At 39.4% G+C, this 27,085-nt stretch overlaps 1 protein-coding gene across 9 annotated transcripts in view; it reads right to left on the bottom strand.

The window, feature by feature from the left end:
• Positions 1-1,227: 1,227 nt before the first annotated feature.
• The window catches only part of lepr (leptin receptor), a 37,977-nt gene continuing 12,119 nt past the window's right edge, over positions 1,228-27,085 (bottom strand). For 4 of the 9 annotated variants that reach the window (XM_064331946.1, XM_064331949.1, XM_064331947.1 and 1 more), the window contains 19 exons: positions 22,937-22,983; positions 22,388-22,522; positions 18,535-18,693; positions 17,740-17,863; positions 17,069-17,253; positions 14,383-14,525; positions 13,869-14,013; positions 12,016-12,300; positions 11,285-11,384; positions 10,960-11,147; positions 10,130-10,275; positions 9,600-9,753; positions 8,820-8,902; positions 8,488-8,701; positions 7,453-7,656; positions 5,311-5,394; positions 5,115-5,220; positions 4,038-4,113; positions 1,228-2,740 (listed from right to left, as the gene is read on the bottom strand). In XM_064331946.1, coding sequence (XP_064188016.1) covers positions 1,910-2,740; positions 4,038-4,113; positions 5,115-5,220; positions 5,311-5,394; positions 7,453-7,656; positions 8,488-8,701; positions 8,820-8,902; positions 9,600-9,753; positions 10,130-10,275; positions 10,960-11,147; positions 11,285-11,384; positions 12,016-12,300; positions 13,869-14,013; positions 14,383-14,525; positions 17,069-17,253; positions 17,740-17,863; positions 18,535-18,693; positions 22,388-22,522; positions 22,937-22,943 — 3,369 coding nt within the window. In that variant the 5' untranslated portion in view covers positions 22,944-22,983 and the 3' untranslated portion in view covers positions 1,228-1,909. The remainder of the gene's footprint in view (positions 2,741-4,037; positions 4,114-5,114; positions 5,221-5,310; positions 5,395-7,452; positions 7,657-8,487; positions 8,702-8,819; positions 8,903-9,599; positions 9,754-10,129; positions 10,276-10,959; positions 11,148-11,284; positions 11,385-12,015; positions 12,301-13,868; positions 14,014-14,382; positions 14,526-17,068; positions 17,254-17,739; positions 17,864-18,534; positions 18,694-22,387; positions 22,523-22,936; positions 22,984-27,085) is intronic. The other 5 variants (XM_064331951.1, XM_064331953.1, XM_064331952.1 and 2 more) reach the window with 3 other exon arrangements.

Raw genomic sequence — 27,085 nt, 5'->3', positions numbered from 1 at the left:
ATGGCGGCACTTCTGTTTTGTGTCCTGCTCCCCCCTGTTAATTGTATTATTGTTGTCTCATTATTCTATCATTGTTCCCACCTGTGTGTTGTTATCCCCTCCTTTTCTGGGTTGATTGTTTTTTGAGTTCACCTGTGTCTTGTTACCCCCTGTCTATTTAAGTTCTTTGTTCCCTTGACTCGGGTGCTGGTTCCTTGTGTTTGTTTCCGACTTGTGTTTCAGACCGTATGTACCTGCCTGTGTTTTTGACCTGTTTGTGTTTCTGACTTTGTTTCCGCCTGTGTGTTTCTGTGCGTTTCTGCTGTTTGTTTTCTGTACTGGTGTAGTTCTGTTTTCTTGTATTTTTTTAGTTTTCGTTTTATGCCCCTCGTGGCTCTTTGTTTGTTCTGCTTTTTTTTTTAGTAAAGTCTTGTTTGTATCAACTTTTTTGAGTTCCGTGTTTTTTCCCACTCTGCGCCTGGGTCCCACCCCCCGTACCGTGACATGCCCAATGTTTTAGCTATGTCTCTGATCTATTTATTCTGATTTTTCAGCCTCATGATAGCCTGCTTTACTGGAGTAGATATTTATTTGGTCCTTATGTCGAAAGACAACAGCAACAGGCTTCAAATGCAAATGGAAAATTCCATATCTAAAATCAACTCCAGATCTTGTTAGCTTTCTTGTGCATCAAATAATAATGGAAAGGCACACAGCTGGCCAATAAATGGCTGAGCAGCCAATTGTCCAATTACTTTTACTCCCCTAAAATGCAATTTCTACACAGCTCACCCAATATGGATGTAAATACCCTAAAATTAACACTGATGCTATAACCTCATATTCAATGCTTTATTCCAAAAGTTTTGTCATTGTCCTGATACCTTTGCTGCGTATTATATATCTAAACACAATATACTGGAACATAATACATGGTTCACTAAGATTTCAACTTCCATTTTATAATTTCTGTCTTCATTGTTCCACTTTATAGTTTTGCAATTATGGGAGGCTACATTCACAGTGACAAACCTTTTCTGTTTGGACAGAATTATGCAGCTCTCTTATCTTAATTTTAAACCACTGCACTGTCTGCTTTCCTTCCGTCTTTGTTCTGAGTAGCTAGCGGTAGAAAGATGGAGAGCATTTGTCTCCAGAAGAAACACAAACTATCAACTGTCTACTGAGGCACTGCCTGTTATTTTAAGTGAAAAGAGACATTTCAAATCTTGCACAATTGAGTCGATAAAACTGGCAATAAATACTTTATTTTACCCACAAAAATATATGATCATCTTTATGTACACTCTCACAAAGTATTCACCATAGACAAACCAGTGCAAACCTCTTTAGTCATTAAATCCATTTTAAATCTGTCCTCGCTATTTCTATTTCACATTGATCAACTGATTTCAATACAAAATAGCACACAGAAAATAAATGGCGCACTGTTTGAAGAAACCAAATTTGCAAATATAGGACATTTGAAAAAGAAAAAACAGACATTTTTTTTAAGCATTTTTCTCCATGCAAATTATTTTAAAGCACGCTTCCAATACGATCTGTGTCCTGGTAACAATGAGCATCATGTCTCATTAATCAACAGGAGTGTGCGGACTGCGGCAGAAATCACCCTTTGTAACATTACCCAACATCTGCTTGTCTTTTACAGATCAGTCTACTAAAAGCACTTACCCACACCCCTGTTTAAGCTTTGCTTACCTTTCAACACAGCATAAAGTGCCATATGGGTGTCAGAATTCCTCTTAACACACATGGGCTACATTCCTTTATCTGAAAGATGCACAATGACAGGCTTGTGCAGCCCTTCAGTCAGACAGTGAGACACAGTTCAGAATGGAGATCCGACATGTGGCCTCTGTAGCCACAGTAAGACCAGCTCAGCACCCCGGACCCAGTTCAGAACCTTTCAGACCTGGAGGGACTCCACTCCACTCCGCTCCTTTGCTTTGGCCTGCTGGGACTTCCTGGACGCAGTTCGGAACTGTGGCACGTACAGTGGAGGGCCCTTAGCTGCCGCGTCAGTCCGGTCCAATCTGGGATCCCAACGACCAAGCAGGGGGCTGGACTCCAGAGGGAGCTCTTGAGCATCCTCTCCTGGGTACCTCGCCCCTACCTCCTCCTCCTCCTCCTCCTCTTCATCCTCACCTTGCTTTTCATCTTCTTCTTCTTCTTCACTTTGCGAGGTCATGCCCAGGTAGTAGAGTTCTTTTCCTGCACCTGTTCCATCCAAGACTTCGTCCTCCTGATCTGAAGTTTCAGAGAACTCCTCAGCAGAGTTGTAGCAGCAGGAGTGTCGGGGATCGGAGTCATTGGACGGGGGATTCTCCAGCTCCCACAAGCCCCCAGGAAAGGAGCCAGAGATATCAGAGTTGTTGGCGGAGAAGTTTCCCTCATCAGAGGAGCTGCTCAGGCTCTCCTGCTGCTTGTACAGGAGGCCAGGTGTCCCTGGGAACAGAACCATGGCGTAGCTGATTCTGGACTGGGCTGAGTCATCCGGGGAACCGGGGGAAAGGGATGTCTCCTGGACCGGGGGCTCCTCAGTGTTTCCACAGGGGGGCAGAGAGGAGGCCGTCTCCCCCTGTCCGGCTTTGCCCAAGACTTGATCCCTCTCATTGTTTTGGACCGCAGGGCTTGTCTTTTCCACAATTACAGCCTCAGATATAGTCTCCGACTCCAGGAGCAGAGGGCAGGATATCAGTCGCTCAGGGTGTCGGAAAAGGCTTTCGATGGTCTCTGCCTTGAAACAGTAAAGAAAATACAGTCAGTCTTGTGACCAGCATACACAAATATTTGCTGCTTTTGACAGATGGAGCCCTGCAGAGCCTTCAATAACTGCACTTATTGAGTATGTGTCAGTTGAGTACACTCACAGTGAGAACTGATTGCTTCGGTAAATTCCCCTTCTAATCTTAAGAAGACCAAATAAGTCAATACTCCCACCAACTTACCCTTGTAAATATATTGTGGCACCACTATTTATTAACCATGTGTGTAATATTTTATGTGCAAAAACAGAAGCTTTAATTGAGTAACATGAACAGAGCTGATTGTCATACCCCAAAACATAACCCTAACAATCCCAACCCCAGCCCTAAACTGAACTCCTCAGTAAACCTTACCCCTTTATGTACAGTATGTCAAGAATGATTTGTAACAATGCAGACTTCCACAGCAGCTACACATTACTTTCTTGCTGTTACACAATCATTTCTTGTTCAACTACCGTGTCATCACATTACCGTGTCATCACATAAGCATACCGACTACTTAATTTCTTTGTATCTTCACATTAAAGGCATTCCATAATGCCAACCACATGTTTTCAGGACTTACTGTACATTTGACATCGCTGGTCTCATTCAATATTGATTCTCCTCGGAGGCCCCCTACCAAAGCTATGCCTACAACATGCCTGTACTGTCCTCATGATTTATGGAGGAGTCGCCTTCATAGATTCATAGTTTATTTATGTTATAATAGCAGAGCCTGTCAGTAATCATGAATCAGTCACTTCAGGCTTAATAGAGATCAACTAGTAAATTTATTAAGAATCATGTGAAAGTATGTCAAGCCACATCTGGCAAAAGCTTGTTCAATTATGGGGTTCACATGACACTGTCAGTATGATTTAAATGATCCCTCTATGTCTTATAACCTTTGAGATATTCCCTTGAAACCAGACATGGGTCAAATACATAACTGAATGCCATAGCTCCTTAGATGCTGGCAAATTTAAACACTCTTTCAGAGTGAAGCACTTTCAATGAGACAGGTCAGTGACAAAAATCTGCAATCTAATGGAAGAATTTTTTTCTGAATGCTAGTTAAGTCATTTCTTTTAAAATTGTCAGTGCTTTGCAGCAGCTGGTGTCTAAAGGGTTTAAATGATTTCAAATAATTATTGGACCCAGGTCTGTCTACAAGTGAAATGTTTTAAAATAATGATTCAAACAGCCAAAATGTACAAGACGCAGATTGTAACCCTGACATGCCCCGAATTCTTGATTCTTGCCCCAAAGCAAAAGTCTTCTCACCTTCCTAAAATCCACCCCCTGGGCCCAGGAGCAGTTGTTGGGGTTGGGAACATCTTTCCACACCAGCTTCCTCATTCTGTGAAAAATGAAGGAAATGGTCAAACTCGGAGAAAGTCTGCTTGCAGGTAACAGATTTTATTAACTGATCTCACGTCTGTATTCAGGACTATATGGAGTGCCTGTCTTTCAGGTCTGTAAGCTTCCTACTCACCCTTCCCCTGTTCCTTTCTCACTGGGTTACAAGACCAGGCCACTGAATAATTTAACTCATGTGGGCTTTCTCTTTGTGTAAATGTCATCCTTCAGCAGCTTTTTAGTGACAATTAACTCAGTGAGAGGGATCAATATTTATTACCCCCCGTCAGTGGTGTAAAAAGAGTAAGTTTGCACAGCTGAATATTTCAAAGTCCAAAAAAGCGGATCATATCATTTTGGACAGCAGATATCATTTTGGTCAGATTATCTTAATTATATGATAAAATTTGGAAGAAAAAATAAGTTTAAGGTAAAACAGTGTGGGGCTCTCCAGCGATCAACATTTTGTATTTACAAATTTCAATTTTTGGGGACTGCAATGACATTTCTGCTAGATATATCTAGACAAATACTATTTTTGAAGAGCTAATATGCAGATATCAATCAAGGAGTATATAATTTCAATGTTCTCAAGACCTATTTTCAAAATTCACCATCCTGTTTGTGGATAAATTATTCAGACAGGTTTCCCACAGCGCAAATAACACATTTACATGATGAAATAATATTTATGTAAGTTTCTAATGGATACCCAAACAGAAATCATCCTCTCCCTATTCGTGTAAGTAAATCTGCATGTACTTTATCACTGCAGATAAACTTTGCATACCTGCACTAGTCTAAAATCCTTTGCTTGTTTCCTGAAAATTTAGTTTTTTAGCATTAACTAATTAGTAGTTATCTGGACATAGTACTATACTGTGTGATTCTTCCATTTTAAGATCTCTTCTCTGTTTAAGATCACGGTGGCATATTATATTTCAATTTCAAATATTGGTGGAATAAGGGGTATACTCTCAAAAGCCAAGAAAAAGTTCGTACTGATTCTGGGAGACGGCGAGTGTCACAAACAAGACCACTGACAGGAAGGTGATAATCAGCAGGAGCATGTAGGCCGCATGGTCTCCCCTGGGGCGCCCCCTGTCTTCTGGTGGAAAAAGTCAACAGTCAGCGAGTGAAAAAATAAACCTGCTAGTGTTCTTTAGTCAGAAAACTAGTCTCAAACAACCAGGCTTGCCTTTGGCGTAGATGGGCTCTCCTTCAGTATTCTCAAATATTGGATACAAAATAAACTGGTATTCCTCTGAGGCAAAGAAGGTTTCTGTGGAAGATTCCAAAGAAATGTCAAATGAATCGCAGGAATACACAGACATCAATTGCACCATTCATCTTACACTCAGTATGACACCATGTCCTGAATGAAAAAGGTTTTAATATTTCTTCATCAAGCAATAAATGGACAGCAAGGTTCTGTCTCATTTTATTTTATTTTTATTTTTTTTAGCATTTTACAGGGCACACTCTTTTCCACTAGAGGGGGCTCAAAAGCTGAGAACAACATATAACGTTCCAGCTTGAGATGACTGTGGAGCGCCGACCAATGCAGCCAAGAAGCCAATAGCATCTTGCTTTCACACTGTATCTAAGCACACAGGCAGAAAGCAAGTCTCATCACTTCTGAGAGTACTGTGTCATAGAGTGTCATAAACATAGAGTGAATGGGGCATATCTCTTCACATCAGCCCTTTCTGTTTTACCACTGGTTCACCCAGATGCTTAACTGTTAATTCTATCTTCCGTAGGAAAGAAGACTTGTCATCCAATATAACATTCCAAATAATGCCGTTTGCTCAGACAAGAGATTAAACTAAAACTCAAATTGTACTGTACTTACAGTAAGAAAGGCATATGTGCAACATTTCCCACTGACTGTTGTTTGCTATTTTACACTCTCAGAACTGCTAAAATATTGATTAAGGCTTTGTCATCTAACATTAACCACATCTACATCACCCTATCATCATTGCATACTATTATTATTTATAAATATGAATGGCCATTTTATTAGAATGATAACAATTTCTCATTCTCCTAGAAGCATTTGGCCCATTTTAAGGCACATACAATTAAACACAATCAAATTAGACTAAAATCTGTGGTGCCCAGGCTGGAGGTGGGAGCTTTTTAAAGAGCAAGTGAACGTACTAAAGATTGTAAATAGTTTAAAAATAGTTTATATTTGCAATAGGAAAAATATATGTAACCAAACTGTTTAAATAGCGCTTTTGGGTCTGTTCATAACTGAATAACATTGTGCCTCTCCAAATCAACAACCTTATTTGCATGGGTCCTCATAGAGGTATGCTGTTACAAAACAGACTGCTGGAAGAAACTGCATTTATAAACATTTGGCAAAATTTGTAAGCAACACAAGTGAAGTTGGACATTTTTACGCATTTGTATGTAATGAAAAACAATTAAAATTAACTTCATATTTAAAAAATACATACATTTGAATACCTGGTTATCTTTAAGTTGCAACAGTCTATTTCCCACTACTTAATAAAAATTTCTGAAAAACACTTAACTGAATTCAGCATGCTTTAAAATATGCAACCCAAAAGGTGGGCATTTTATTTTCATATCAATAAGTGTCAAAGTCTCCATGAAATCTAATTTCCATTCGGTACAAACCTCCTGCTTTGCCATATTGAGACAGTGTAAGCAAAGTAGCCTTTATTGAGGTAAGGCACTGGATCCAGAGGCTTTCACTGAATTGTTCAGGGTCTAAGTGCATTTGACTGAATCCTGCCCATTGCTGTCTCATTTTTCATCCATATTCTTCTTTATTCCCTCAGCCTCTGTTACTCTACAGCTCTTCTAGACCTCAAGGAAATAGCCTTGAGCACCAAGTTGGTTTGTGTGATTTGACAAAGTACTGTTCCTCATATTTTACTTATAGTGAAGAATTTGTGCTCTATGTGCACATGCTGAAATGTACAAATCGGCAGATGCATTATATTTCACACTGTTATGCAAGGTGCTAAAGATGCATTTTTGTTTTGCAAGGTGCTAAAGACCTTACTCCTTAGTGATAATGAATTTCAGAAAATGTTTCCACTGTGCAATATAAACTAGACCAAGAAAACACAATTTACTCTGGTGTAAATAAACTTAGGATAATCCTATTACAATGATGTACTGAATGCTTAATTGACTTGGAGTGATTTATCTCAGTTGCAGTTAGTATTTCTAGTTTGTATTGAACTCAGTTGACTGCAATACAGTTCATATTCAACAGACGCTGAATATCTACAAGACCATGACTGATGACAGTTGACATGCGGTATACTGTAACACAGTACGAGAGCAGGCCTACCATGTAGGTGAAAGGCACGGTTGTTGGGGGGAACCCGCACCCACTTCACTCTCCCCCCCTGCTTGTCCTGCTGCCTGCTCCTGCTTTGGCCGCTCCACTGGATTACAAATGAGGACGGAGCAGAGCTGTTTGGGAACAGGGTCCAGGAGAGTGCCACACAGCTGCTGTTTACCATCATTGAGCTAAACGAGTGGACGGATTGCGCTGGACACAGAGAAAAATTGAGCAAATTTATCCATGAAGATTTAATAGCAGTGACAGCACACTGAAACTGAGGAACAAGTGGAAATCTCACCCTCTGTTGGTTGAGAGGTGTCTTACACACTGTTTTATGAACTGCAGCTCCTATTGTATATTTAAGCTATATCACATGAGAATATCACCATATTGACATCATATTATGCTGATATACAGTATAATAGCACAACTTCGAGTATGACATTGCTATTATACAACAGTTCTACTAGCCTATAAATGATCAATCAGTAATGATTGAGACAACAAATAAGGATTTTTTCATTTATTTGGCTCTGCCAACAACTATAGTTCTTTCATGATTCCATTAAAAAAAAAGAATATTTCAACCATGTAAATAAAGCAGAGTGATATGTTACAGTAAAAAGTTCCAGTGCTTTTGTACTGTATATCAGCACTCATGGAATGCCTTTTCTCCAATCGAATTACTTGATCAGAACTAATTGCAATATAATGTTACACATTATTTAATTGCACGTTGAATCACACCATACAAATAACTGCATGCCATTGTGATCTGGAACAAATATGTGTCTATATGTTGAATACACTGGTAATGCTGTTTAACACTTCTTCCTACTGAGACTGTAAAGAACTGTACCACAAAACTAATTTGATACACATTTAATCGAGTTTCCTTTTGGTAAGGAAATTACTAGCAAGGAATAGTAATTTCTCAAAGTACTACAGTGGCATGTGCCAAACGTAACAGATTATGTCCTTATCTAAGGTCCTGAAATAACATGAACCTGTAGGCCTTTTTGCTTGGATTTTGCTCACATTTGGTGTGTCTGGTCAGTGTCATGTTGCTGTTCTTGGTTGAAGATCCAAGGGCATTGTGGGCCAGGACAGTGACAGTGTGGACATCTTCAGTCCAGGAAAAGGAGTAGGTGGAGACACGGCCTAAATTCTCCGACCAAACAGAGCCCCTGGAGGTCTGGTGCTTAACTGTAAGTCCCTCCACGCAACAGAAGGGGCCCTCGCTCTGCGAAAGCTGGGGAAGGAGAAAAACTGTTATGTGTTTGCTCCACGTACTCTTACACAACGCAGCAGTGTGGAATTAGCTTCACGTGCCGTTTTGACAGGAAGACTCAAGGGAAAGATACACCTACCGTGAAGAGAAGAGTGACATGTGTCTGATTCAGTTTGGGATATTCCTGAAGTACTCTCCAGAAATCAGGTCCCTGTTCAGGTGCTGGAATAGCAGATGTGACGTTTAGGTTCATTCATACTCTCTCAAAAAATTATCTGAAGCATACGGCACCTGCCGTAACTTTTGGCATACTATACGTCTGCTTTCAGAATCAGTCCAATGTATCATGGGAGATGCTCAAAACATGATATTTATGTCAAGTTTAAAGCCTGGCAGGATTTTATGGCAGGATTTTAAGTTGACAGATCCTTAACAGCCTCAGGGTATGATAATGGGTGATTATTACATACCACTCTCTCTTAGTGACAAAAAACTAGACTACTGTTATTAATGACATTTATCATACACAATAGTTTTTTTTTTTAAAAGCACACTGTTACCTCACAGGCATTTAGCAGATGCTCTTATCCAGAGTAACTTACACAGCCTTTGTATTCTTACAGTTTTTCTGAATTATCTGAAAGTGCGAATACAGCCCACTTCAGGAATTTGCAAGTAGTCCTCACATGCGCAGTACCAGATAACCAGCAGGTAATTAACTTAAGTAATTAATGTAGTGATGACATCATATCCACGTCAAAGTAGGATTTTATGAATAACTACTTAGTCATGGTTTTCTGCGTAAGCTACTATTTAAGATACAATTTAATCATAAGACCATTTTATGAGGCCCCAGTTCCGTAGCCATTATATTACATTTCCACCCACATGCAAAAGTAGCTAAGGTTATCCAGATTACCTTTGATATTATTAATGGTGGTATAGTAGGGGCTGCTCCAATCACTCCAGAATCCAGGTCCAGCAAGCCGCTTGCAGCGTGCCTGAATGGTGTACACCACACACGGATCCACAACCGGGACCACGGCTGACTGATTGGACACGGACCTGATTACCTGTGAAGAGGAACAAACGAGAAAGGGAAGGGCTGTTCATCACATCCATCCGCTTTAAACTACAAAAATGTCATTCACAGCCCCTCAAGCAATTCTGCTGGAAGTTAAACAGAAGAATTAATTACCCAGATAATGGATCAAAAAGTGCTGCCTCGGCGGTTTGTTATTCACTAAAATTATGAAGCCCTTTCAGTGAAAAGGCAAATTGATCGTCGGCTCCCAGCCATGCTGAAGTGCATTGATGATTTCTCTCATAAAATGTAAGCAATGTTCAGGGAAGATAGAACAGAAATACTTCAGATCACGGGCAATACTACAAATTCTAATTCTGTCCACCCCTGCAGCTGAAGGCTGAAAATCCAGGAAGAAAAGCTACCTTTTGCAGTGTGTCATCTTTGTCCACTGAGTACCGGACCTCAAACTGGAGCTCATAGACAGGCAGTTCAGGCCTCTTCCACCAGATACTTAGATGAGCATCCGGCAGAAAGGTGGCTCCCAGATCAAATGGAGGATGGGGCTTCACTGGAGAGGGGGTCGAGAGGGAGCCAAAGAGAACACTCGCTAATTTTGCACGGCCTCATTGCAATACATGCTTCTTAGAATCGCTGCAGTTGCTAACAGAAATCATCAATGTCCATGTAAAGAGTAGCACACAGCAGGGTCAAGAATTCTTGGTCTGTGCACTCATTGAAAATGTAGCTGATACAGTTTGTTCACCTCCAGGTAAATATAATATACACTGCATCAAACAAGCTATTTCTATGTCGTACTACGTATAAATTATTTTAGCCAAAAGATGTATCAGTTTAGTACCTTTGCCCTTCACATGTACAGGAGGCAAGGTGTCAGGTAATGTTTATTCTGGCCCTGCCAACTGGCAGTGACTGCTTGCCCTTGACAACTGACCATGAATTGTATCAAATCAAGGAGTCACACCTTTGTATGTAAGTAAAAAAAAGTCAATAACAAAATAGTGGCCAGTGGCTTTTAGGTTCCGCAATGGAAAACATGCAACATGAAATTACAAGAACAACAAAAAAAGTTAATTTAAATATTTGTAAAGGGTGCAGCATTGCAGCCTTCATCAGAATGGATTATTTAACTTCCAAGATAACTAAAAAACAGGACTTGAGAAATATATTTTCTTGACACAGAAGACAAAATGTAGCCACAAGAAATGTATTGGGAAAAAGCCACTGGACTCACCCAAGTCCATGGGCAGGATATAGATAGGGTGGGACTTGACCGTGCCCTCCTGCTCCCTTCCTTCTACCCACATTATGTAGCAAGAGGTCAGGAATAGGGGCTCAAGTCTACAACTCTTTGCCCCCAACACAGGACACTCCACAGCAGGAGGCAATTCCATCTCCTCTTCACAGGGAAGCATATGCCTTCTGTACACACACACACATCACAGCAGATTTTAGTATAAAGAGCTACTATGCTAGCTCTGCCTAATGTCAGTACAAAGAAATGTATTACAGCAAAGACATTTTTTTTAATAAAAAAAAAAACTCTCTGGTTCACTTACTGATAGAGACACCTGACCTCAGCCCATTGGCTGGTATTCCAGGTGCAGGTCATGGCTGTGAGATCGCCATCGACTTCACAGGATATGGCAACGCTGATATCTGTTCAAAATAACCACGTCGGGACACCCTCTTTTAACATCCAACAGAACACAGCTATATCAACAGTTAAAACTTCTCACTTATTAATATATATATTAATGTGATTTAAATTGGTAATTAAGATATCAATTCAAAGATTGTCAAAGATATCAATTATCAAATAAATCGCCAAATTTGTTGATTGGCAAAAAAAATCTTTATCAAAATATACAACTCACAACCAGAAAAAAATGAAGAATTTTATTAAGTCTAGCCTAAAGACAAAGGTCAACAATTGTATTTTCCATGTAACAAAACCAAATCGCACGGTGTTGGTTTCCACTGGAACTGCTTCAAAAAATGTCATTTCAACTGTCAGGCCTCAACAAACATTAGCTATGTAGACATTAAAATCAATCAAGGATTTCAATTAAATGTTACAGATTGCATTCAAACTTCAAATTAAAGAAACATGATCCTTGCAGCATTCTTTGACCACCCCATAATTTGGGGGCTCAGTGTTTCCTCCAGAAGGTAATAAGAAATAGAGTAAATATTTTAAAATAAAGAGTTCGGAGTGCAACCTAAAAGGGTTAGACTTCCCAAGATGGACACCAAGAAGGCATAGGAACACAGCCCAGACATAGCTTACCCTTAACGTAAATCTGGGCATAGGGGAAGCTGCACAGTGACTTCTCTCCCTCTCGTTGGCAGCAGTGGAGGATGTCATATCCTCGTTGTTTCAGTGGTTTCACGTTCAGCAAAGTGACACTGCTCACATGGTCACTGATAATGGTGTACTGGCTCTCTGGAACTTTCTGGTAGCTCAGCCACCAAACTGCATTTTTAGCACTGTGGCTTCGGTTGTTAAAAATGCAGTAAATTGTGACGTTGGACCCCGTGCTGGTGAATAATCTTTCAGGGATATAACTCACTTCTGCAATAAACATGACACAGCAAAAGAAAAGGCTGTCATTTTAAGGTTTATGATCTGGAACAATGAGGATTCTGAGAACACAGCAAGCAATGCATACGATAACAGTTCTGTAAAAAAAAAACAAAAAAAAACAATTCCAGTTAGATTTACGGACAGATTAAGCCCGGGGATGTTTTCAATTGGCTGCATTGGACTGTCCTTTGGGTTTGTAATTAGTTTCTATAGCAACTGGCTAAAACAAGGACCCACAGAAAGCACTTAAGGTGCCTCCTACCCCTGAGAGAAAAATAAACAATTAATTAGCAGTGGCCAAGCCAACTGCATAACTTTCCATTTCTGAAAAGCTATATATTTGTATACAAAGAGCACATTCTGCAAAGGTCCCCACCAACAGAATCGGTATACTGATTTTTTTCTTTCAAAACCACAACAGACTGTAAATGGAGGCATGCATTCATGAAAAGGGCATTGTGAATGACTTCTGCCCCCACATTCACTGGTGATGACACAGGCAGCACACAGTATACATACACTGAGACCACTGACTCATGACTGTTGTTGAGAGTATAACTCAGCGAGAGACAGTCATCTCCACTCCCTGTCTGTATTGTGGGACAAAATGGCCATGGAGACCCTACTAGATGCACATAACATAAGCCATTAAGGGCAAAATTAGATGCAGGTCTCTTGCCGTGAGAGACCTGTTCGTTATGTGGTTGTTGTTCTTGTGAAGAAAACATCAATGAGCAGTGATAATGTTTTTGTCTTTAACTGCTATTTAGGCTCCAGGGCTAGTTGCACATATATATGGAGAACACAAATGAATGAGAAGCAGTAAAAGCCAAAAGTTTTTGGCTGATGCATCTCTTATCGATACAATATGACATAATGGAAGCTAGTCATTCACTCAGACCAACCTGATGTCAAAGAAAAGCCTGTCTGCTTCCAATGGCATTGTCAAAAGCTATTTCTAGCCCAGCGCAAACACTGAGGCATTCATAGAAAAGTCATGTAAAAGCATCAGTATATTGTCACTTGAGAGCAGTTTTTTAAGAAACCCCTTAGAAACTTAAAACCCCTTAAAAATCCAGAAGGTTTGCCTTTCACAACAAATTACAAAAATACAAAACTGGAACCAATGGTGTTGTATCAAGAGAAAAGCACTGCAACTTTATGATGGCAGTTAACATGACGCCCAATGCTAGATAAACATCATGATGACAGACAATAACATGATGATGGGGATTCAGCCAACATCATCTAAACCTCTTTATAACTTTGGGGCCCTTGCAGTAAATAGCCCCATGAAGAAATAAGTGCCCACTTTAGCACTTAAGTTATATTTGCATAAACGTATATTTCCTTGATACCGCTAATAAGCATCAGGAGCTTAATGCTCTGCCAATCATCAACAAAGCAGTATATGCTTCTGAGTCAATTCAGGTGAGGAGTCACAAAGCTGAAGTGTTAGACCTTATCCAAGTACTTTCCCTCAACTCCATTCTGCCACAATAGCAACACCTAATATAAATTGAGACAGTAAGAAACCTCCCCCCCACCCCGCTCACCGTTTAGGTAGACGTAAAGGGGGCGGCTCCAGTCACTCCACACGCCTTGGTTGCCTGGGGTCTTGCAGCGCACCTGGACAGTGTAGTTAAGCCCTACACTAAGCCCCTTAAGGGAGGCACCAGGAGCACCCTCTGCACTCATGCGCTGTGGAGACCAACACACTGCTGTCATCAGACAGTACACTTGACAGTTTTAGACCTCTCTCATTTCAGACCTGAGCAGCTCATTCCGGCTGCAAGAAAATATGGCATCTTTCGCTTGGGACTAATACTACAATACAAAGGTTGTATCAAAGGTCTACATTAACACAGTTAGCATCTTAAAATTCCAACGACCTTAACCAACATTTGTAGGGTTTGCTAGTAAAGCTGTGAAATAAAGGTCAATTGTATGAAACCAAATTTTACTGCATACATGATATGTAATATTCACTTTCCCATGTCATTTTTTACACTGTATCTATTATATATATTGTGAGCATCAAAAAAGTGAATATGTTCTGTTGGGTCGTACCATCCAGGAGTGCAAGGAGCTGGAGGAGTAGCGGATGTCGTAGACAAAGCGTTCAGCGCTGGGTAGAACATGGGTCCAGCTCAATCTCAGCTCCCCTTCTATAGTCATGTGATACTGCAGGTTCAATGGGGGATCTGGTTTCACTGGAGAACACAGAGTACAGCACAAACAGATACAATTGTGAGCAATGAGAGAAACATAGACCAGGCTGAGGAGTTACTGATAATTGATTTTCCAGAATAGAAACATTGCCAATTTTAATAAAGATCACCCATTAAGTGCTGATTCCTCTGATTGTCCCTAATATGGTAGATAACCTTTGTGTACTGAACGTTAAATGCTTTTAGTTACAGATGAGAGAGATGTGTACACTGAATAGCGACTGTATACTACATTAGATCTAAGTTTATTTTTAGAATCCATTTTTGAAAGTGCAGAACAGCGGAGTGACCACACAAGTTGCTAAAAAACAGGTAGGTAATTTAAAAAATCAGCCACAAATTACTGTTCTGAGAATTATTGAAATAAGCATGCTTGTTAATTCTGCAAAGCCATAAAAAATAGGGTCAGGACAATGACTAATATCACACCTCCAAATTTCACTTGATCTGTTTCCATTTGTGCAAGTACTTTAGTTCAAAAAAGTAATGCTTTGGCCTAGAGCGTGTCTCAGTATGAACAATGTAAAGCACCATAAAACAATCAATTCCATTTGATTCTGACTGCAAGATCTGACAAAGTTACATTCATGCATTTGTGTATGCTAATATTCACAACAAGGGATTGATCAAATGCATTGACATTAACTTCAACATAACATAGTGACACTTGAGAAACTATATCCTGCACCACAAGTCTAGCAGTCCTGGTCTAAACCAACACCACAGCCTGGGTATTACAGTAGAATATCTAAACAAAAAGATAAGAAACTGATCAGTAACTGTTCAGTCATCCACAATTGTCTTTTTAAGGCAGATCTCATTACCTCTTCAAAATGTCACTATGCTTTTCACAACAAGTTCATGCATTTCGAAGTATACACATACAATGTGCATATTATGTACATGATTACATGTGTTACTGAAACCACATTTTCAATTCACAATCCCACAATGCGATGCAACAGGATCAAGGTCTGACATGCAAGATCTGCGATGCAACAGGACATCATATACACACACACACACACACACACACACACACACACACACATATATATACACATATATTATATATATATATATATATATATATATATATATATATATATATATATTTAATGCTGTAATGTACAATTTAATGCTGGTGGCATTTTCTCCATGGGTGGTAGTGCTTCCAGTATGTGTTACTACTTGCTAGCCCCTGCATTAAAAACAGAGCGATGTTGCAACTCTCAAATCCACCATGTAGCTTCAGGCCACATAAGAGGTCAATTCGTCGCAAACATCGCTCCTAGTTTTTAAGCATCCGGAGATCTGGAACGCATCGCCATGGTTTTGGGAGTTGTGCAAACACCTGTGCCTGCTTGTTTCTAAGTTCATAATGTCTGAGTACATTTACGAGTGGCCATGTCTCATCATCCAGAGTGAGGGATGCATTGATCTGTGTACAATAGGCGTACCCAGCTAACACTGCACTCTGCTTCAATAAGAGCATGATGCTATATTTCATTTAACCACATTCAATGTATTCTTTCTCTTGCGTACAAATGCAGTGATAAGCATTCTCTAATAGCCTACATATCATTCATTCCTAGTTCCATTTTTAATTTGATCTGCTGTAATTTGAACGAGTTACCATACCAACACAAGAAAAATTACCAAGAAATAATGAGACATGAAAACTATAAAAACTGAAGCAGAAATAACCTGAAATGAGAATGACATTGAGGAATTTTATTTATTTGTTTGTTCGTTTGCCAATACATAAAGAAATGACATAAAATTAAAGGCAAATGTGTAAGTTCAATGTTTAATTGTGAGTCAAAGCTAAGGATGTTGTGTAAATACAGATCAAAGTCCAGAGCTTTTGCCAGCACTAATGTAATGCAACTGATTTTATTTCTCAAAAACAAATTTTTTATATCAAGTCATTTTTCAAATGATAAATTTCATGCCTCATCTAAATCATCAAACTCCAGCGAAATATAAATAAATCTGTCCATTTTCCATGGCCGTTACTGCCATAAGGGAAAATAAAGTGCTATTGTTCTATTGTGATCCAGTGGCATTTTACGTTTGTTTGCATTCCATCATAAATCCATATGTAACAACATCTGAAGTGAAGGAAATGGGTTTGTGTAGACAGCATTCATAAAATCAATAAAATCATTCAACAGGATTTAATTTTCAACATTCATTGATTTGCTAGTTTTGGCAACAAGAATCTTTCAAAATGTGGTATTTCTCAGTAAGCTAAATGGTTAAAAAATAACATTCACTTGGATTTGAAATATTTCAATAAAATACCAATAGCAATTTTTGTGAAAAAGGAATTGGAAAATAAAGACATTTGCTTTGAATTTGGACACCAGCTTTTTGGAAACAGGCAATATCTAACAACAGAAAGTCTGATCCACCAAAGAATAAAGAAATAAAATATGCACAAATACATCAATATACAGTTCAACACATATGCGAGACAACCATCTAGATCGTGAACAGCCAAGCAGATTTGTGGGACTTACAGAAACTTAGTGGGACAATGTCCATTACTGGTGACTGCACAGAGCTGGAACCATCGGAAATGGAAATCATCAGAGACACCGTGCTGTTGACTGAATGGAGGGCAACAGAACATGTCCGGACATCTTGTCCCTCACATTTGCTGTGTGCCCCACTGTCTGTCACATTGTCTGAACCAAACTGTGACCTAGAACAGACAATGAAGAATTGGAATTTAAAAGAAATAAAAATGAAAGAGTTAAAGTCTAGTATGTCAGAGCCAGGGGAGAGAGAAGAGCTGTATTTCTTTGTACTTATTAGTCAGGTCCCTGGTAATATTTGTATACCCTTTCTGTGACAAGGCTAGTAGCAACAAGTGTCAATTTGACATGCAGTACTCAGATGTGTCTTTGAAGCTCAGCTGAATGACCAGTGGGCCAATCTGTGATGATCGTATTCTTCACAACACAATAACCACAGTTCACTCCAGAGCATCAAATGTATACACATAGTAGCCCTCAACCTAATCTTTTGTGCTGCAGAGATGAAAAGAAAGAAAATCACTGCCCATTAATAGCGGGGCTACGGTATATGTGTCCTCTGAACCAGTATTATACTGGTCATTGAGGCAGAGGCATAACAATCCCGATAAAAAAGAAATGCTAATCATCCAGGCGGGTAACTTGGTACTCACGGCAAACGCTGCAAGCTAATTGCAATGGGCCTGCTGGTGTCTGACAGTCCGACGTAAAGCTTTAGATTACAAATGACATTTTCCAGGTTCCCATCAACCCAGCACAGGATGTTCAAACAGACAACTGGAAAGAGATTCAATTAACACGTAAGCTCCAACACCATCTCCAGCCAAATGCAATTAAGACTGTCTACAGTAATGGGGCTGATTGGGAGACTGTTGATGCAGATTCATAAGGTCAGAAACAACGCTAAACCTCCTTCACCGCTATTCTGACCTCCTTCACTGCTTATACAGATACACTCACACAATACACCAAACGCACAGAGAAATATCACACAGTACACCAAACGCACAGAGAAAATATGAAAAAAAGGTGTTAACTTAGTGAACGGTTTTTATTTTAACACCAGCTTAGCTGACATCTGCATTTTAATTATAATCATTTGAATTATTCTGTGTGTAAAATCATGTCTAGCAAGTTATAAGTAGCAAATGACATGCATAATATTGTCTTATCATGTATATAATGAAAAGAGTTTTGCCACAACCTTTCTCCGTGAACTGCCATACATTTGCCATAGTGACATACTCTGCAAAACAAGCTTTTAAAGCACAAGACTCCCCTCAATTATATAAAGATATTTCATTTTCAAATTCAAGAGTTCAGCTAGAGCAGCTAAAAGGTCTCATACTGTTGTGGATAGTGATGTTTATTTTTAACGGGTGAATGATGGACTTTCAGTGTGGGTACATCAGAATCGTGCATCAACAAATCATCGGTCTGTGCACTACCTCCTCTGCTGGGAAGATGATTGAGAGATGCCAGAGAGCTGCTGTGGGGGCTTATGTGGCAGCGGGGCGAGCGTGCCTGTTCCGCCAGGTCACAGCACAGCGCCGCTGCCCACGGAGTGCCCAGGAGCCTGCCATCTGAAAGCGTCACGCCCACCACGCCTCGAGGACAAGATCAGGAGAGGAACAGGTCAGTATTCTTCACTAAACTGCAAACACATGCACTCTCCTTCAAATGCCTTGTATATCAAAAGGCTTATTGTCACAACTGCCCTTCATCCAGTCAAAAATAAAAAGATAATCCGCATTATTCATTTTCTTGTTCGCGTACAGTGAGGAAATTCCTTGTCTCAAATTGCATATATTATTGGAATCAGCAATGAATAGCAGCTGTAGCTAATCAAGAAATGTCTGGGTTTAACTGAAACCCCTTCACTATTCAAGGGCACTGGCATCACATTGTTAACTGAGAAACTAAAAGAATCATTTTGTTCCAAAGCAATATCCACTTATTCAGTCAGACTAGATCTGAATCATTTGCAATGTTTACAAAATAGCAAACCGGCTATAAAGCAGAAACTGAATATGTTGCTGGTGATTCACATAATATACTAGAGATGGGCACGGGTATTCATTCAAGAGTTCCAGTACGCAGCATTCTAAATAAATGAGCATGCTTAATAATTAAAATACCAGTGAAATCACAGTTTTATCTGCATCATTTGCTTTTAAATAACAGATTAGCAGTTTGTTTTTTTGTGGGTAAAAGTGTGACTTCTAGAATCCTTGCTCTGCAGTCTCCATTTCAGCAGCAGTAAATCCAAAGGGCAATAGAGTTTTCAACAACGTTGGTGTTGTCAAGGATACAGGCAATGACGCTCAAGTCCCATTCGATTCTAGGGTGCTGTTTGTTAGAATTTGAATCAACATGGCAGCGTGAACAGGATCTATAATGAAATAATGGATATAAAGCAGCATTTCAAACTCAATTTAAATTGAGTATTTTTAAATGGTCATAAATGGTAATTCAAAGATGTGGCTCGGCAAAGACATAGGTTTCATTTCAACTTTGAGGGGGACGCACAACTGGACCACCTACAGTAAATCTAGCATAATAAAAACATCAAGTCTCACAAGCACACTAGCCAGAACCCAAGAATTATAGGTTGGAAGAGCAGGCATTGACCCTCCACACCAGAGCATTAGCATTAGCACAGTTACAAATACCAAGTTCGCTAATATTTTGCTCAAGACTCACTAAAAAACTTGGTTCAAAAGTCGAGAGGTTGTAAGAGGTTCATTTGAGAGGTTGCTATTACTCAGTTGTCTTTGCTGTATTTGTACAATTTTGAAACTGTTCTTGTGTGTATTCTCACATTAATTTACAGATTTGTGAATCCATTCTATAGATTTGTGAATCCATGAATAGATTTGTGACACAAGCCCCTTCTGTAGTTATATTATAAAAATTAGTGTTTGTGCATGGCCATACTCCAGGCGGTAAGCGCTGCTCGGGATAATTGCCATAAACAATAAAATTTGACTCAAGGTGAGAACTTGATATTGCTTGATGATTCACATGCAAACAACATAAAACGGAAAATAGTCTTGCTTAATATAACCTTTTCAATGCCTGAGTCGCCTCAGCATCAGAGGGCAGGGAGGTCGAGAGTGCTGAGTAGGAGCAGGATACAGAGGAAGAGAATATGTACCTAGGCAATAACTCCTGCCTGCCTGGGCGGGACTTGTTGTAGGCTGGCCTGGCGACGGGTCCCTGGCAATTATCTGGATTTAGCACCTTTCAACCTGGTGCTTTCCACTTTTGAAGAAAGGCCCTGCATAAACACTCATTCAAAAAATATATATAGATAGGGCTAGTGTCATTATAGTGCTGAAGGCAAAGATAGCTAGGTAGTTTGAACCACAGCTTGACACACACTAACATTAGCTTGCTAGCTACTGCTGGCTAAATAACTACGTCAGCAAGATGTCATTTGCTGTATTTCACTGTGGGAAAAACTCAATACGTGTGAAAATTAGCAAGCTAACTAGTTAACTTAAATATAAAAAGTTGTAACAAGCAAACTGCAGACTGTTATTCAGGATGAAATTCATATATTTCACATCTTTCACATCTATGTTCACCATCTGAGTTTTTTTCGTCAACTCCTCTTGATTGATTTAAGTGTGCACACGTGCTGTGAAAGGATGTCTTAAAATCTGATTGGCTGGACTAGACTAGACAAAAAAAAACCTATTTGTGGATGTATTTTCAAATCATTGCTGCGAGAACCGTCTAAAAAAGTCCACAAATAAATACAAGCGATTCCAGATTTGTTTGGAAGTGCAAAAAAATATTTTGTGATGTATCATTTTTATTTGTGAACAGGCTACATTTATTTGTCGATCAGTTACATTTATTTGTGAACCAAATAAATATTTTTATGAAATACAAAAAATATTTGTGAATCATGTTTTGTTTGTGGAATGTTCATGCTATTTTATATATATTTGAGACAATAACAAAATACCAAATAATTCACTTAAATGCTATTGTGAGGCCACTTTAGCCTTACCTTTTCTGAAGAATGATTCAAATTCATGAAAGTTCATGATATTTTTTTCAACTGCGTATCAATCATAGCCTAATCACAAAAACTTGAGTAGGAAATTAAGGTCAGATTTTTAGGCCTACATACAAGTGAAAACTGTCATAGCGCAACCCCGTGAAAATCTCTCAGATTTTCAAATTGTAATTGTCTAGCTCCGTTTGACCCTGACAGCCCATCTGTGCTCTTTTTTTCCTGAAGTTGACGAATGATATTCGGAAGATATTGAGATCAGCGTAAAAGCGAGCGTTAAATGCAAATTGAAACACTGGCCATTAGTTGCGCACAATAAAACAGTCTAAATGCATTTCTCAACACTGCACATCAAATGCGTCAACAGATAAGCTCCCCGATCGACAGTTCATCGTCAGCACCCCGCAGATACAGAGCATTGTGTTTACAGAATCCCTACCAACATTCCGTTACCAACAAACCAACCTACCAACAAACAGCCTAGAGTAGGCTAGCCTATCTAACGTAATTCTGGTGTAGTGCAGCAATAAAATCATCAAAATGCCCCTCCCTATAAAATACCAATCTCTGGTGACTATAATAATTTTAGAATTGTATCTCTCATCTTTTGCTCTTTTGTTTTAGCTATGTCTTAAAAGATCACTCATTAAAAATCACTCTGAGACTGCGTGGCATTTAGTGCTTCCTGTTTTTGTGTTTTTTTCCCATTATCAGTGGGCAGAAGAACAGTCTGCCATTTGAATTCTCAGGTGTGTGAACAGCCGAACAGGAGTAGGTGGCTTTTGGTGGTAAATCAGATGACTGGACAATGTCGGCAGTAGTTTCCCTATCTTCCCTCTGAGGAGGCAGACCTCCGCAGCCTCCTACAGAGTGTGATTCACCCTCACAGTGCTCTCAGCATGCAGGATTAGAGTTGGATCACAGAGGAGATACCAGAAACCCTGTTTGCGCTGCCATGATACTAAAATACACACCCTTCTTCAGTGAGTTCGTCACGGTTGAGCAGAGATAACATCCTCTCTGTGCGTCAAGCTCAATATGTAAACTCCGCCGAGAGCAGAGTTCGTGAGGCATTATGAGAATTCACTGCTCGTGCAGTACTTTGGGGTGCAGGATTACAGCCTTGAGTACCTGGCAGGTCAGATACTGAAAGTAGGTAACCCCCCAAAGACAACCTGGGTTCATTTTCTACCACATGCCACATATAACAATTTGTTCTTCCATTTTAGACCCAAGTGGGTAGAACTCTAGCAGTAGCTACGGCAGATACACACCTGCCACAGACTCAGAAAAGGAGCTGGAGATGCATAGGAACAGTGGTTTAATGTTAGACACTGATGAAATAGGAACACATACTGTGTAAAGCCAGGATAAGACACAGGAGAAACATCCCCATTGTAGAGAAAGACCTGCAGAAGAGCCACAGCATGTTAGACTATTGAAGGCATATTTGCTTTGCAGAAGAACACATGACCATTCAACATTAAGTAAGCACTGTTGGGTATTCAGTCATTTGCCATGCAAGATACTTTTTAAAACCAGCTTAATCTTCATTTTAGCATCCATTTGACACAGTTTGTCAAGTGTTATCTAACATGAAAAAGGTCTCTACCATTGTATAAGCTTGTCAGCTTTCGTAGCACTACAAATGTAATAATTTTCATCAGAATTATAACTTGATCAAAATGCAAGAATTACAACCAGATTATTTTTTACATACTGTATACCCAGTTATCTAACTCAGGATAAGAAAATGCAATTGTATAACACATTTAATGTAATGCATCAAAAATCAATGAAGAAGACTAAAATGTAGTACTTACATCTCATATGTAATTCAGCATGGCCCTCAGCTGGATAGTAGATTTCACTGATTAAAAAGCAAAGTGAAATATGTTAGACGAAGTACAGAGGAAAATTATTGCATGAAATGATCGGACTGTTCTTGCAACATTTGCATCAGTTCTACACAGGGAGGAAACCATGATACAGCGACCTTGTTTTTCATTAAAAGTAACAACCCATAAAACCACTTTAAAGCTTGAATGATTTCTCCAACATATATAACAATACAATTACATTTGCTCACACTGGGTAAATTTCCTCTTATTTCTGTTTTAAATTATCAAGGATTTAATTCAAACCGACCTTTTAATTTTGGATTTTGAAAAGTAGATTAAATTTCAAATCTGTAAATGTACTCTTTTCTGTCACAGTATCAAAGTTGTCACTCTTACCCATAAACCCTGCAAAAACATAAATAAGGAAAAATGTATCACTCTGTTATCATAATTAGATTACTGATTCATTATATCAGGAAGGGGTCCCCAAAATATAGCCCAGGGAGGGAACCCTTAGGTCTGAGGCTACGGTTACACTAGTTTTTTCATGTGATTTCTGGAATCGAAATTTGAACATCCGATCACACCAGGCCACATTTGAGTTGTGGCCACATTTGACAGTTCAATGCGAGCTCTTGTGATCAGATCTCAGTTCGGATTTCATTATCCCGCGCAATATGTAAAAAAAAAAAAAACAGAAAAGACATTCCAATGGCTTTCGGTATTCGTGAGATCACGTTCTTTTTAATTATATTTAAACAATCGAGTAGTCGAAGTAGGGCCCGCACCAGGCGTGCACTGATCAGGAGGCAGCAGCGGGGACTTGCTGTTAGTGCGAGTATTATGCTACTGTTTGCATCCACTGTTTAGGTCGAGAGGAGGGTGTGGATACGCGAACGTAGCCAGCACTGGTGGAACCACATTGTCCACAACTTCACAGATTCCGACTGGGTTGTCAATTTCCATATGCGAAAGCACACATTCGACCATATTTGTCATCGGCTGCAGCCTCGTCTCCACCGTCAGCACACTCATCTCCGTGCCCCCGTGTCTGTGCGCAAACGAGTGGCTATTGCGCTCTGGTGGCTTGCCACAGGGCATTGCTACCATGCCATCGCTCATTTGTTTGGTATGTGCAAAACATCAGTTGGACATATAGGGCATGATTTCATGACATTTTTCCGGTGAAAGCCTTTTGAGATGCCTGATTATGTCCAGACCACAAGCAATCCCGATCACAATGTGTGCTAGACCACCATGCCAAGTGGTTTGTCAGATCCGAACCCAATGCGAGCGATATCCGATTTGTGCGCATCCACACCTGTCACTTAATGCAGCCTCGCCTGATCGGATATTAAAAAACGCATAGAAATCGGATTTAAAAGAGTAATGTAACCGTAGCCTAAGCCTCTTCATTTGTTTATTTGTTCCCTTGATATCCTGACATATCAACCCGTCTGGTGCATCACTGCACTGTGCAAACTTTGGTTCATTCTAGTAATAAACCTTAGAGCATATAAACTTGCTGTGCTGTTTGGAAGCTTGCCTCCTGGCTTTTAGTGTGCATTGATGTTCTGGCTACTCTGCGAGTTTCTGATTATTGAAATGAGGGGACTTTTAGACCATAACATTGGTCCAGCATTTAAAATATGGTGCTTTATTTGTGTTATCATTATTTATTAGTCGGCTGGATAAACTATCCATCAATGTGCACCCAAGCTAATCGAAATTCTTTCTAAGAAACTGGCCAGTCAACTGAATTCTCATTTACCAAATATTCAGCTGGACTTAGGAGCCCAGAGCACAAGCACTTGGATTTATGATTTGTCCACCCCTGAGCATTCATCTTGTACTTCAAAGAACTCTGATACAAGAAACAGTAATTTTGTTCTTTATTTGTTAGTTACTTTTATAGTGCCATGAAAAAGTATTTTCCCCCCTTCCTGATTTCTTCTATTATTGCATATTTGTCACATGGAATGGTTTCAGATCTTTAGACAAAATGTAATATTAGATAAAGGGAAACTGAGTGAACAGAAAAAACATTTTTCAAGTATTAGTTATTTAAAGAAAAGGCTTATCAAACATCCATATCACCCATGTGGAAAATGTAATTGCCCCCTTAGTTAATCAATCAACCAATGAATCACATTTAATTTATAATAAGGTCCAGCAGACTGAACACAGCCAGTCTTGATTGCAGCAAGCCCTGTTGAATCTAAACCTCACTAATATTGAACCTTGCCATCAGAGTGAATAAGTTACCTCTAAGTTTCTACGAACAGACTATTTCAAATCAAAGTAAATTCCACAAGAGATGAGAAAAAAAGTTGTTGAAATCTATCAGTCTGGAAAGGGTTTCAAAGGTGTTTCAAGGCTCTTTCTAAGGCTCTGGGGCACCACCAAACCACAGGGAGGTGTCCAAATGGAGAACAATTGGAACAGAAGTGTATCTTCCCAGGTGTGGCTGGTCTGCCAAAATTTTGGCAACAACTCATCCAGAAAGTCACAAAAGATCCCAGAAGAACATCCAAAGAACTGCAGGCCTCTTTAGCCTCAGCTAAGATCTGTGCGCATGACTCCACAATAAGAAAGAGACTGGGAAAAAATGGGATTTTGATGGCACAGGTCCCATACGTCTGGTGTAAAGCAAATACAGCATTTCACAGCAAGAACGTCATACCAACAGTCAAACATTTTGGTGATAGTGTGATGGTGTGGGGACGCTTTGCTGGGACCTGGACAACTTGCCAACATTGAAGGAACCATGAATTCTGATCTGTACCAGAAAAATCTTAAGGAGAATGTCTGGTCATCTGTCCATGAGCTGAAGCTGCAGCTTAATTTGGTCATGCAGCAAGACAATAATCCAGGCAAGACGTGAAACGAGCAGTTAAAAACCTACCAATTTGTCTAAATTAAAGCAGTTCCACAAAGAAGGGTGGGCTATAATTCCTCCACAGCAATGTTACTGTTTCGTATCGTTTTGTCTGTTTGTTTGATTTTATGTCTCACTATATAATCTTGTATGTATTATATGTATTTTATGTTCAGACCCCAGGAAGATTAGCTGCACACTGTGTATCGCTAATGGGGATCGTAAATAAATAAATAAATAAATAAATGTGAAAGACAAATATCAAATCATAGGAAGTGTTTGGTTGCAGTTCTTGCAGCTAAAGGGGCTATTAATTTTTAACATGGGTGATATAGGTGCTTGGTAACTGTTTTCATTAAATAAATAAAACAATAATTTAAAAATGTGTTTTGTGTTTACTCAGGTTCTCTTTGTCTAATATCACATTTTTCTAAAGATCTGAAACATTGACAAATATGCAATAATAGGGGAAATCTAGGAAGGGGGCAAATCCTTTTCATGACACTGTACATCATATTCAATGACTGACAAATGAATGATTCAGTTTGAAAGACAAAAAAAAGTTGTTCATGTACTTGGATCACCTTTAATCAGAACTACTAATCCCAGCATGCAATTTGGTGCCATGTACCATCTGGAGCCACTGTTCATCAAAATAAAATGCTTCATGCAGACTTGTATAAAATAGTGATCAAAATAATGACTAGGCAAGAGTGCCAGGCAAGTGGCTATTCACACCAGTTGAGTATTTTCCAGGAAGGCCCTTACCAACACACAAAAACATTTCATATTGAAGTCAAATTGCGTGTCAAATATCAAAACAAGTCCAATTGTACTCTCGCTGTGACAAAAACAAAGTGCCTGATTGTTATCTAATGACTAAATTAACAGCAATGTCATGAATGTGAATCAAACAAATGTCCAGTTGAATAAACTGGTAAGTCATGTGTGGATTTGCTCATCGATGCACTCCACACGTTTAACTGCAAAACACTGGGCAGGTTTACCCTTAATGTATTACGCAGTTATTTGCAAAATATCATGGTTATTTTGCGATGTTTAATTTGGAAATAAGAACATATATAACTATTTTCAAATGCAGAGCAATGCATTTTACTGAGCTCCTGAAGCTGATACTGAATCATTATACCTCTTGAATATTCACCCACATCCACACTAAAAGCCTTAATCTTAACATTAAGATGCATCACAGAAATGAACTTTTTGTTTTCACAAAGGCTGAATGCATCCCT

This window comes from Anguilla rostrata, chromosome 4 (assembly GCF_018555375.3).
Source record: "Anguilla rostrata isolate EN2019 chromosome 4, ASM1855537v3, whole genome shotgun sequence".
NCBI lineage: Eukaryota > Metazoa > Chordata > Actinopteri > Anguilliformes > Anguillidae > Anguilla > Anguilla rostrata.
Note: the sequence above shows the minus strand (reverse complement) of the source record. Positions and strands in the feature narration are given on the sequence as shown.